Raw genomic sequence first — 13,466 nt, 5'->3', positions numbered from 1 at the left:
GTCTTTTCCCTACTTACCAAACCTTCTCTTTCTGTTCTATACTCAATAAAGTTCTTTTATAATTCTTTTTATTTTAGTGCATTGCTAACATTATCTAGTGAAATACTAGTTTTTTCATACAGTAAAACATCAACAAAAATCTCATAAGAAGAATGTAATGAACACAGAACAATCAATGTATTATCCTCATTTTTAATCTTAATATTTATGTTAGTCAAGTCTATAATTAAAAAATTAAATTCATCAAGATGATGTTTAATGGGCGTACCTTCACTCATTCTAGAATCGTACAGTTTTTTTATAGATAAAAGTGGTTCGTCATCGATTTTATAGAGTACATCTCTTTTAGTTTCTTCCACGCAGTTGAAGTTGAAATCTCTTCAGCAATCTCCTGCATAACATTGTCATTGACACTCATAAAAATCTCACATAAGACTCTATCTTGTATATTTGCATTTTTCGACTATTTCACACCCTCAAGATATCTTTCTTCAAGTGCCTCCAACAAATCTTATAGAACCAATGACGATCTCATCTAATCTTTCACAGAGTGAAACTCGTATCACCATCAAACTTCTTTATCATATACTTTATAGATGTCATCTCGAATCCTTAGAATGTAAATTAAAAAACCAAACAGATAGAAAAAAAAAATATTATCAGAAAATAAAAAAACTCACAGCAAGTTACCACTACACAGAAAACCACCAAATGCAACCACTAGAAAACTGGACGTGCCTCCACACTCCTTCATATGCTGTCACATGTGTGATTTCCAGAGCTGTCACATGCGGCCACTGGCCGCCTCACCTCGTCACTAAAAAACACAAAAAAAATGCACAAGAACATGCGACTCGACATATCCAGCACGGATCTAGTGAAAACGCACCGAAAAACTATCAGGAACGTCGCAAATCGGGTGCTGCTGCATTGGTTCATCTTCTCTAGTGTGTGTTCTTCCTCTCTGACTCTGGTTTCGCTCACAGACGGGGTCGGACGTCGCAGATCCGCTTTCAGTTTCTCTTCCCTGGCCCTCCTCTTTAAGCAAATCAGTTTTTTTCCACCGCACATCCAAGCTTTTTCGTTTCAGCTCTGATTTCACCAGTCGCCACTCGATTGAGCTATTTTCTCTCTCTAACCCAGCTGAAACCCGAGCTCTGATACCACTTGTTGGAAAAAATTAATTTCTAAAATATGCACAATCATACCAAAGTAAAAGCATAAAGAAAAGAATACAAAAATTTTACATAGTTCAGCAGTGTGCCTACATCCACAATAAGACCGGAAAGAAAGAATTCGACTATATAATCTAAGAGTACATCACCAATAAATTAGTAAACCTATTTATAGAGATATTAGTAAGGTTTTTCACCAATAAAAACTCTTGATATACATCAAATATTCTCCAAGATAAATACAAAAAAATTCAAATAAATTATCTCCAGAATATAGATAAATATCATCAAAATTCAAGATATATCAGCATATATATACATTACCTAGGTTTAACTAAGTCAAGTTTCATCCTAAAAATTTAGTTGAGCCAAAAATAATACAAATTTATAAATAAAGGTAGGTCGAGTTGGACTTCACAAAACTCATTTTAAATTTGACTCAATAACATTGTTAATCAAGAATATCTTGGAGATGGATGATATTATCATCAAGTGTAAAAAAACTAGTCCTAATTATCACAGTATCATCCACATGCACTAACAAAAAGGCCTTCAATGAGTTAAAAATAATGAGTTAGCCTTCAATGAAAAAAAATATTAAAAGTAAAAAAAAGATTGAATTGAGTAAACAAAAGCGTAAGATCCTCTTAAGACTATTGAGAGACTTATATATACAATTTAAACTCATAATATAAAAAATCACAATTGTTAAAGTAATGAGGTTATTTAATATAGACCCCATTCTTAAGATTTCATGTAAAAAGACATTAGAAACATTATACTAATTAAGTGGTTGCTCATTACAAACTACCAAACCGAAAGTAATACAAACATTAATAACCTTAACAACTGAACTAAAAGTTTTAACATAATCAAGCCAAATTGTTAATTAAATTCTTTAATAACATGTCGACCTTATATCTATCAATATTACCATTAGGCTTTCTTCTTAATATGATAAACCCATTTTTTGTTTACAACATTTTACTAATTAGAGAGGAACTAAAGTCCATGTTTTTGCAGCGGAAAGTGTTTGTATCTCATTAGTCATGGCATTATTGCTTCACCCATATTTAGAAGGTTTTTAAAAACATGTAGATTTATCAATAGGAAGATCAGGTGACTCAATATAAGTTAAATTAAAATATTTCTTCTATGAAGGAGTAACTTATAGTTTAATAGGTATGCACGTAAAAGAGTGGAATTTAAAGGTAATAATCATTTAAAATATGGAGAGCTTGTTGTATCTTTATTAATAAAAAAAAAAGTTACAAGTGAGACTGCTTAATAGTATGATGGTCAATAATGTAATAGAAACTAGAGAGCTTGGAACATGGGTGTCATAACTAGGTGACAAAGTTAAATAAGGAAAATTGAAAGCAACGGTAGGTAGTGAAATAAAGGAATATGTAGCAAAACCATGTGCAAAAGTAATGAAAATTTTTATGGCACAACTAGGGCTATTGAAGTATAAACAACAAGCCAAGGTGTGGCATTGGTACCATCAAGACATTTGAAATATAACAAGCTATTTAAAAGAAAAATGGACACTAAAAAATATGACATGATGAGAAGATAAGTGACATTGATAGGAAACAAGCTTGTTAATTTTCTTGTGGAACACATTGAGGGATATTAGCAACGAGAAAGACATGATGAAGGCTATTAAGAAGAATCTCATGAGTAATAAGTTGTTCGTGAAGTTTATGTAATAGTATAGGCCTAACGTGGTGGTAGTTATATGTTTTTTGCTTCTTTAATCATGTATTCGAGTTTTAACAATACACATAAGGGATGAATAAATTTTAAAAGATGAATAGATTGAGTTTTGTAGGCTAAATAATTTTTTAGGAGTTACATTTTTTGAGAAAATATGATGAGTATGAGGATAGGGAGCAATAATAACGGGAGGGATGGCCATGTTACTAATTTTAATGCTTTGGCCAAGGGTTGAAAATACCAAATCAAGAATGTTTATGATGTGGTCATAATAACATGTAATGAAAACTAAAATTGAGAATTATAGCCAATCATTTTATTAATTCTTATATACCTTTATTTTATAAAGTTTAGAAGTATAAGTAGTGTTCAATAATATGACAAAATTATATTCACAAAATTAGAAGTTAAAAAAGAATCATAAATAGAGTTATCATTATTGTTAAAGTTTATCTTTCAATTTTATCATGACATTTTGAAAAGTCATGACAATCCAGCAAATAAAATTTAGCTAAGACTTTGCTCCTTGTACATGTAGCCCTTATTATCTGAATAAGTTGTTCCTCTAGTTTGATTCTAATTGAGTTTAATTAAAACTAGTTTGAGAGTTGTGAAATTACAGGTACTTATTCTTATCTTTATATAAATAACAAATTTGATAATTTTCCTTTTGTCATGAGATCTAATAAAAATCCATTTTTCTATTATTTAATAAGGCATATATAAGTTAAAAGCAAGGTAACGTTGTGGATAATTGAATGTTGCAAGTATAATTAATTACTTAATTCTATTAAGTGAGAGCCCAAGGCATGCCTCAACGTACTATAACGGGATAATCCAGTTGAGTCCTAGTCTTATGGGGAATTTAAAAGTATTCTACTAAAGCATGACTTGAAAATTAAATTGTGGAAAGAGATGTTGACAGGTGATGGAGCACTCATAGAGGCATTTCCAAGGATTTATTCATTGAGAGTGGAAAATAAAGCTATAGTAGCACTTGCATTTCGTGGGAGGGGAATAACTAATCTTGGAGCATAACACTAAGGAGAAGATTATTTGGATGAGAATATGAGCAATGGACTAGCTTAATGAGGGTATTACAAAGAGTGGTATTTTGTAGGAGTAAGCTTGATAAGGTAGTATAGAAATAAGATGAGAATGATGTTTATTCATTGAGATCTTTTAAGAGGTTATCGAGAGAGGCGACCATCAGGATGTAACTTTTATAGTTGAGTGTGTAAAGGGCTCATGTGCCACTAAATGTAAAGGTCTTCACATGGCAATTGATTAAAAGAAGGGTTCCTGTGATGGAACTCATTTTTATCACCATCATTATAGACTTGATAGATCAAATATGTGTGCTCTTTAGGGACAAGGATTAAAAATGGTGAATCATGACTTCCACATTGCACAAAAGCATGGACAGTATGGTGTATTAGTCTAGATTAGTGGGACATTAAACATATAATGTCGAATGATGTAAATATATCATTGGTGTTTTAGCGAACTATGGGAGGGACAATGAGTTCAAAGAAGTTAATCGATTTCTTTTTTATGATGTATTATGGTTTTTTTTTTTATTTGTTAAGAATGAGAAGGTGTCTAAGGTAAGGACCTACGAGTTAGGGAGATAAAAGATCTTGTGAGAATAAAGATGACTTGATGTTTAATAAATGAATTTTTTCATATATTCAGCAAATTTGAGTTGGTAGAGATAGGAGGGGTTGAACCCTAAAGACAGAGAGTGGGTGTCTCCCTATAGTGGGAAGTTAAAGTCTAATTGCGAAAAATTCAAATTAGTTATAAAAAAAACACCCTAAACAAGTAATTGTAAAATAGACATTGTTTATCACAACATTCATCATGCAATTAGGCCTCCCATCATCATACAATTGAGTATAATGTCAATTGTGTTCAAAGGCTTGCAAAATTTTGTTAATGTGTATACATATGGACAATGGTGTCTAAACACGTCCTTGATATGAATAAATTTTTATTTTTTTAAAGTAGGGTGACTATAGTATATAGTAATTTTGGATAGCAATTCTTCAAAATCTTCTGAAACATATCAAATAATGTCGGGGATTCGACAATTCATTTTTGAAACTATATATATAAATATAGGATAAAATTCTACTTTACAGTCTATGCACTAGTAACGACTATCTTCACATGGTACCACCAAATATTTAAAAAAAAAAAAAAAGAACCATATATGTTTTCTACTAAATTTTCCATACAAAAGATGAGAAAATTCTTGTTATAAAACGGGGGGGAGGAAAGGTTAACTAATATAAACTAAAAATTAAAAGCCTATAAAAGAGTTCCATTAAGCTCTGGTATATGATCCGGGTGAGATAAAATAAACTCGATCAACACCTTCTTGTCGATTCTTTCATGTGATGAAGATGATTAGTCAAGATGTCTTTTCCAGAACCATATTGCATGTCCCTGCAAATTGTAGTTGTATATACATATATACCAATATCATAATTAAAGAGAATGAAATAAAATAAAATAAAAACAATGACAATTCTAGAGAATACAAGAAAACAATTATCAATTGATGAAGGACCAAAGGAAATTCAAGTCAAACAACAACGCTTAATTTTGAGAGAATGAGAATTCAATTCATTTATTAATTACGTGATATACATATATTAATCATAATATTATAAAAATATATTTTAAATAAGAATACAAATAAGAACACAATATGATTCAAATTTATTATTTATAATTTTTTATTAAAAAATAGACTTGTTAACGATTGAGTTAAACAATAACTAATACTAAAATTTTAACTTAAATTTCACACAGGTTGGTCTAAATCAAACTAGCAATTACTAACCCATGCTACGAAATGTGTATCTCTAAAAATAATAGTAATAAGTTAGCTAGGAATTAAATGGGAATTAATTCAGGCAGCTGTTAAAGACTAAGAATTATTATTTTTTTAGAGTAAAAGACTACAAATTGAAATGTATACAAAAGATATGAAACTTTTGGCTACGTAAGTAACATGCTGCTATGTGGAAATAATAGTAAACAAGACTACCAATAAAGTATATCAACTTTTGAATCATCCTTTCCCATCATCTCACACCTTTTCTATACATATACTTATATACATGTATATATATGTATATTATATAATAGACTCCGACAATTATTTGAGGGGAAGTCCAAACACCCACGATCCAATTATATTGATTTCTTTACTTATATATATATATTTCCCATCGGATCTCTCACATGTGATAATGGGATTTCTAGCACTTGAAAAGGACCTATATAATTACTGCATGTTAGGCTCAGGCACTACATATAACGTTTCAAAAGATCTTCATAATCCACGATGCTTTTATGTTCTTATATGTATTAGCCCAACTCTTGTCCTAATTTCTTTCCCTTTTTACGTATAATTCTTTTCTTCTAAGCAAAAAATTAAGACTATGGAGATGTAGAGCATACACTCAATACAACTTATAATAATGGACTTTTTTTTTTTTTTTTTTTTATTTACCTCACTGAACTTTCCCTCTAGCACTCTGATATCAATATGTGCAAAGCATACCAGAGAAAAAAATTGAATCGAATTATATCAAATCGTTAGACTAAAACGATAAAAATTTAAAATTTATTATATTTTTACCCATATTAATGAGTAAAAATTTTTAAGAAAATATTAAGTATTAACTATATTATTATAATAATTAAGCACTCCTAATAAGGATGCATGTATGCATACAAAACATTGATTCTATGATTTCACGGGATATATGTATAAATATATATATATATATATATAATGATGGATATATGTGAGAGTGGATTGGGAAGGAAATTAATATGTGGTCCCATGGTACCCCCACTAAGAAACAATAGTAAGAGTATAAAGAAGAAAAAATAATTTCCAAAATTCTTGTGGTGTTCAGAGAAGCCCCAGCTGCTGCAATGATAAAATTGCATCAACTCCTCCAATCATTTTATTCTATAAACTTCTCTCGTGACTCTTCCCTAAAGTCCTACTACCCACTGTTCATGCATGTTTACCACTTCCAACTACGTGACTACTCAATACATATATATATATATATATATATATATATATGTAGACTATACACACACACACACACACAGAGATTCAGACAACCCCTTGCATCAATAGTAAAAGCTGGCTACCATTATTTCCTTAAATCGTTGGTAACTCCTCTAGTAGATAAGATCTTATGGATTTAAATCGAGTTACATGTGTTTTCGTATTTTCATTAAAAAAATAATTTTATAATTAAATGTATGTATTAATTAATAAATATATAGTTTTTAACTGATTAAAAATAATTATGTTTTTAAAAAATTATATAAAGTTTAATAATGAAGTATTATTTATATCTTAATAATAATATAATTAACTTTTCGACACTCATAAAATAATAAGCTAACTTAAACTCACAATTTTACAGATAGAAATAGAAGCACTCAGCATTAATAAAAAACTAAACTAGTTTTAATTATTACAGCATACACGTAGTTAATATTTACATTAGTTGCTTTGTTCATAAAATTAATTCAAATGTATTTCTTTCATATATAATTTTATTATTAATCATTATTATGATAAGATTCGACTAGTAGCAAACTAGTGTGGCGGAGGTGGAGGGCATGGAGGATGGATAGATAGATGAGAATAAGACTAAGAGCATCCTAAGTAAGAGCAAGAGCTGCAGCGCTCGTGACCATGTCAGCATACAGATAAAAGAAGATCAAAACAAAAAAACAAGAAAAGAAACAAAAACCCAACTCATGCAATAAAACATGTCAGACATTTTAAAAAAATTATATATATATATATACACACACACACACACAAACACTATCAAACCCAATATATAAAATAAAAACAGTAAAAAGCACTAACACACATTTAATGACAGTGTACTGTAAATAATCTTATTATTATTATTATTATTATTATTAAATACGTCACACCTATAATCATTTTTTAACGTACCTGTACTTCGCTCCTCCTCCTCATTATCATCATCATCATCTTCTCTTCATCACTGAAAATTCCCTCCACCTCCAAAAGATTGACTTGTTGTCGGTCCCGCATTACCAGTCCTGTTCCTCTCTGATTCCAACGAGCTTATATCCATGGTGGCTTGCTGTTGTTTCTCCCTTTGTGAAATGCCTCCACTCATGCTTCGAACGATTTGTCCAACGCCCAAGAAGTCTCTGGTTAACCTATCAGATCCCCCAATATTTGCACTCATATTCTGATGGAGTTTTTGTTCATCAAGATTGCCAAATGTGTTTGGCCCGTGTCGTTGCCTTTCTTCCCCATATGGGTTCTGATGATCTTCTCCATATCCACCTCCCAAGATTGAAGGGCTGCCGCTACTAAACGAGTTCATTAGTTCATGAAGGTTATTGGCCTCGTTTTCGCTGAAAATAGAAGCAAAGTTTGATTTGTTTCTTAGCAGAGAGGCAGTGTTGTTGCTGGAGGTTGAACCCATTTGAGCAGCTTTTTGAAGAAGTGCGGTGGCGGACATATGGGGCATCATGTTGTTGATACTGCCACCTTGAATGGGTGTGCCAAAGAGAGAGGAGAGACCCGAGCTGATCTGGTCAGTCATGAGATTGTTAGGGAAGAGAGTGGAGCCTTCACCACCGACGACGTCGACCCCACTAGTACCATTTTCATTGTTGAAATGATTAGGAACCAGAAAACCAGAAGATGGCAGATTGGTAGTTGAGCTGTGTTTTCCTCCTCCATCATTGCTGCTATTGTAACCCAGGTTGAAAAGACTGGTAGTGTTGTTACCAGGAGCCATCTGCATTAGCCCATGAAACTGCTTATTGTTTGACAATAAGTCTTGTTGGTTTGGTTCTTGCATGAAGAAAGCAGGAGAAGCGGCGGGGTTCTGCTGGTGGTGGTGACGGAAGGTGGAGTGAGAAGGAAGGAGATGATCAAATTGGGTGGGTGGAGCATGAGTAGATTGAGAGGTAGTCTGGTCTTGTAAGGAGGGAACTTGTGGGCCTAGTTGAGATAAGCCTAAACCAGCTGCTGCTACATTGTTGTTATTTCCATACAGATGACTGCTTATAGTGCTGATGGAAGGAGGGTGTCTTGCACTCTCTTGAGCCAGTGCATCACAGAAAGCCCTGTGCGTGATAAAACTGTCACGCCTGCAACAATTATTATACAAAGGAATCCATTAGACCATTTTACATTGTTTTTTTAAAGGAAAAAGAAAAAGGAAGAGGGGGATTAAATAAAAAAAAAAAAACAAAACCATGAACAGCAAGTCATGTCTGGTAGCTCTACTACTACATCAAATAATACAATCTTGAATATTACTTGCTTGTAACAAGGAAGAAATTATTCTATGGTTGCTGTAAAAGTAAAACTGTAAACCCCTTGTACAGCAGAAACTGTGAAGAATCTACTGTTGGTTTTTTTATAAAGCAAAGCAGCATAAATTCTATAAATAGTCAAAATGGTGACAGTACAGAATCGAAGAATATATTGAAAGTGGAAGGCTTTTGGTACTGTTCAAAATTTTACCTTCAGATTATTAAACTTTTTCTCCATCGCACTAAATCAATTGAGAAACTACTATGTATATATTAAGTTAGTTATTTGTATGGAAAAGTAAATTAAAAATGAAGTAGAAAGATATAACTATAATGGGTAAAAGTAGAAACCCTAAACGAGTTGGGAATAATAAAGAAAAAAAGCATTGCAGAGCTTCAATAATAGATGAGTTAAAGAGTCAAGTAGGTAGATAGAAACTAGAATAATAAAGCAAACAAGTTCAACTGAAATTCTCCAAGAAGACAGAAACATATTAAGTAGGGTAGGTAGAAAAGAATTTCATACTGATGAAACTTGAAAATGATTAACCAATCAACCATGAACACAAGGTTTTAAAGAAACTGAGTGTTCAATAAATGCAACAAGAGAATGTGTTCTAAGATTTATAAGAAACAGATGAAATCTTGAGAACCCATTTGGGCAACTTCTGAATATTAATCAATGCAAAAACCCCACATGAGAATTATTCTTGAAATAGGAACAAAACTCATCAGACTTTTTTCATCAATAGATAATAATAATGATCCGCCATTTGAGACTGCAAGGAGAGATGGGTGAGGAAGAGAGGAAGGTTGAAGATTGGGGACCTGAAGGTTTAATTAATCATGAAAAGGATGTGCCTGAGAGAGAACAGACCTGAACTCATCTAGCCAAACCATAAGAGAACAAACCTGGCAACAACAACACAGCAACCCTCTATATGGTTTAGCAGCACGTGAATCGGGAAAGTAAATAACAGCTTAAAAAAAAGGGGTGGCGGTGGTTCCAAGGAGACAAGTTAACAAAAAAAAAGTTACTTTTCTTTTCTTCTCTCTCTCTCTCTTCCCCCTTTTTCTTCATGATGTCGTGTTTGAAACCTCTATAACCATGGCAGTTTCAAGAGATGATTCACGTGGGGATGGAAGCTTTTCTTTTCTTCCTTCTTTTACCTTAACAATCAAAACAAGAGTTGAAAAGAAAAAGAAAAAGGGAAGAGAGACCCAGTAACAAGAAAACTGAAGAGAAGATCGAAAATTGAAAGAAAAAGGACCAAGACTTTTCTGTCTCGTTACTTTGAGGAATCTACGTAGCCCTAACCCGCCAGAAAAAAGACAAGTCATATCGCCTTCTCTCCCAAATCCTTATATATGCCAAACAGGCAAAAGTGTAGCTTTCTTATTCTTGAAATCCCGCTAAGCCCAGAGAAGATGATGAGATGGGTCGGAATTAATTTAATCAAGAAGAAGATAAACAAACATATATATGTATTAAGTAGAAGTAACATATACATATATGAATATATATATATATACATATTTGTATACCTCGAGAAGAGAGTTCCACAGTCACACCTGTACTCTCTGGTGCCGCAAGTTTTAGAATGGGCCTTCCAGTCAGATTGAACAGCATAGCGCTTAGAGCACTTTTCGCACTTCCATTTCTTCTCGCCATGTTTTCTCGAATAGTGCTTTTTGATGCCAGTGAGGTCGCCAAGAGCACGAGAAGGGTCATGGTGGACGCATGTGGGATCAGGGCACAAATAAACCTTTCTCTTCACCTCTTTTGTAGTCTTCTGCTTTAGCTTCCAAGGCAGGTTGTGTCCTCTTCTGTGAAGCTGTAGGTTTTGCTCCCTTTGGAACCCTTTGTTGCATACCTCACAAATGAACCTGTTTGTTGCCATTAGTGTCTTGGGAGATAGCGCTATGACTTCCGCATCTGGATCTGTCACGGATAAATGCCAAATTAGAAATTATTAGAAAATTCACGATTTAATTCAAGGAAAAAAAGAACAAAAAACACAAACATCAGGCCAAATTAATCCCCTCGAAATCTGTCCAAAATTTAGGGTTTTTTTTATAGAGCCGTGATTCTTTTTAACCCCCCAACAAAATGAACCAGACAAAGAAAATTTAGAAAGGAAGAACTTGATGGGAATTTGGGTTAAATCATTTGAGATTTGAATTGAGAAGTAGATCTTAAATAAAATAATTGTGGGTACTTGCTTGGTGTTCCTGGCTGGTTTCTCTTCTTCTTAGGGGGTTGTGGTGCTTGAACTGCAGATGGAGCTGGTGTAGAGGAATGTTGCTGCTGTCTCATTTGGTTTTGATTTTCTTCTCTTATACCAAATAACGGCACTGAGGAAGACGATGCAGCCATATTTCCGATCACCAAAAGCTTTTTCTCTATCGAATTCCTCACCAACTACTTCTCCTTCTTCTTCCTCTGCTACTCTTGTTTTTTCTCTCTTCAGAAACCGGAATTATGTATATATATAACTATGCAGGAGAAAAGCTGAAATCAGAGAAATTAAAGAAGACTGGGGGATAGAGAAAAGGAAAAGAGAAATGAATCAGCCCATGGATATGCAATTAATTTTATATCTATCCTATGCTATCCTATCCTCCACTGCTCTTCTCTCTTCTCTCTTCTCTCTTCTCTTAAATGCCAGATTTTGAATAACTGATGCTCACTTTAGTTCCTTCTCTGATTCGGTGTCATGCAGATACTGTCACACATATACACCTCTCTCCCTCTACTCTCTCTAAACCCTTTTTCTCTTTTTCTCAATTTTCTCAAAAATTCCCTGATTTTCCTCAGCTCACTTTCAAATTTTCATCTATAACCTCAAAACTAAACCAGATAGCAAAAAAATAAATAAATAATAAATAAGGGTAAGACCCACAGGTCGGTGGACCCAATCCATTCCCCACAAAACGACACAGGATGGTGCGTGAGGGCAAGCATGAACATTTCTATACTACACACACCCTCTCTCTCTTTCTCTTTCTTTCTCTCAATTCATATCTCTTCTTACATTCACTCCCAGACAAATTCCCGTCATTATCAACTCTCTCCCCTACCCAGTAAAAATATATCAACCTTACCCCCAAAACTAAAAATAATTATTTATTAATAGAACAATTAGGGAGCATAATAAATATAATTTGTAGTAAACTAAAAAAAACATCTGACAGTGTTTTAATGGCGGTTGTCTGAAATTTAGAGAGGAAGTGTGTGGTGGTGAGGTTATGAGAGATGCTTGGTTAGAAACGTGCAAAAGCCAGGGGGAAGAAGATCCATGTTGTGCTCAGTTATCCGGTTGGTTCAGTTACATGGTAGAACCAGGGACCTGCCTGTCACATCAGGTCCACCCCAAGGGTATTTATGTCATTTCACCCTCTAAAAAGTAACCAAATATCTTAATCAACCCAAGACAAGACCTAATCCAACCACTAGGGATAAACAAAAACAATTTTTTTTATTTTTCTTTTTATTTTTATTATTTTTTCCTGCTATCTCTTTTATTTATTTATTTTCTCTTTTTTTTTTACTACAAAAAAAAAAAAAACTCAGTCTTAGGAAGACAGACTTGTCATGTTTTGCCAGTGACGGCTAAACTATTCTGACTGTAGATAAATTAATTAAATTTTCCTTTATTTTTTAATTTAATCCATAATTTTTTTACCAAATTAAATTAAGTAATTAGAGAGGGACATGAAAGCAGATTATTGAAAGGTCATAATATATACACACACACACACATATATATATATATAATGTTAGAAATAAAAAGTTGATAGCGACACGTTTAAGTTTATTAATCGTGGAATTGAGCTTAGTTTAAGAGTTGTATTTAAATGACAAGTGAGCATTTTTTGGTGTAAGGACTTAAAAAAGGCATCGTAGTTATCATTCTGTAAAACGACAGCTTAACTGTAATCATTCTAATTAACTCATACATACATACATACATACATACATACATCCATACATAAAATACATACATGCACATTCACTGCATATGCATGTTATTGAGGTTTTCATTTGTGGCTGGACATATATATTCTTGCTGTATACCCATTTACTACTATATTTATCCCCCCAATATAATATATATTTCTCTCATATGTGTACATATTTGTGTACGATAATCAATTTTGTTTCTTAATTTCTTACTGTAGCAGTTGGTAAACCGATCATTTAAAGGACTT

The 13,466-nt window shown here is 32.9% G+C and overlaps 1 protein-coding gene across 3 annotated transcripts; it reads right to left on the bottom strand.

The window, feature by feature from the left end:
- Positions 1-4,960: 4,960 nt before the first annotated feature.
- LOC110823713 (protein indeterminate-domain 5, chloroplastic) lies at positions 4,961-12,218 on the bottom strand. 3 transcript variants are annotated; one of them, XM_022054157.2, is made up of 4 exons: positions 11,478-12,218; positions 10,827-11,196; positions 7,909-9,086; positions 4,961-5,345 (listed from the first exon to the last, which is right to left on the bottom strand). In XM_022054157.2, the coding sequence occupies exons 1-3, from the start codon at positions 11,629-11,631 to the stop codon at positions 7,958-7,960; spliced, it is 1,653 nt and encodes a 550-aa protein (XP_021909849.1). In that variant the 5' UTR covers positions 11,632-12,218; the 3' UTR covers positions 4,961-5,345; positions 7,909-7,957. The 3 variants fall into 3 exon arrangements, with proteins under 3 accessions (XP_021909849.1, XP_021909848.1, XP_088070098.1); XM_022054156.2 differs by having other exon boundaries at positions 10,800-11,196; positions 11,478-12,212; XM_088213972.1 differs by having other exon boundaries at positions 10,800-11,196; positions 11,474-11,614.
- Positions 12,219-13,466: the final 1,248 nt, after the last annotated feature.

The sequence above is a fragment of the Carica papaya genome, chromosome 2, assembly GCF_054855325.1.
Source record: "Carica papaya isolate Zhongbai chromosome 2, ASM5485532v1, whole genome shotgun sequence".
In the NCBI taxonomy this organism is placed as follows: Eukaryota; Viridiplantae; Streptophyta; class Magnoliopsida; order Brassicales; family Caricaceae; genus Carica; species Carica papaya.
The sequence above is the reverse complement of the archived record's forward strand: the minus strand, read 5'-3'. Positions and strand labels throughout refer to the sequence as shown.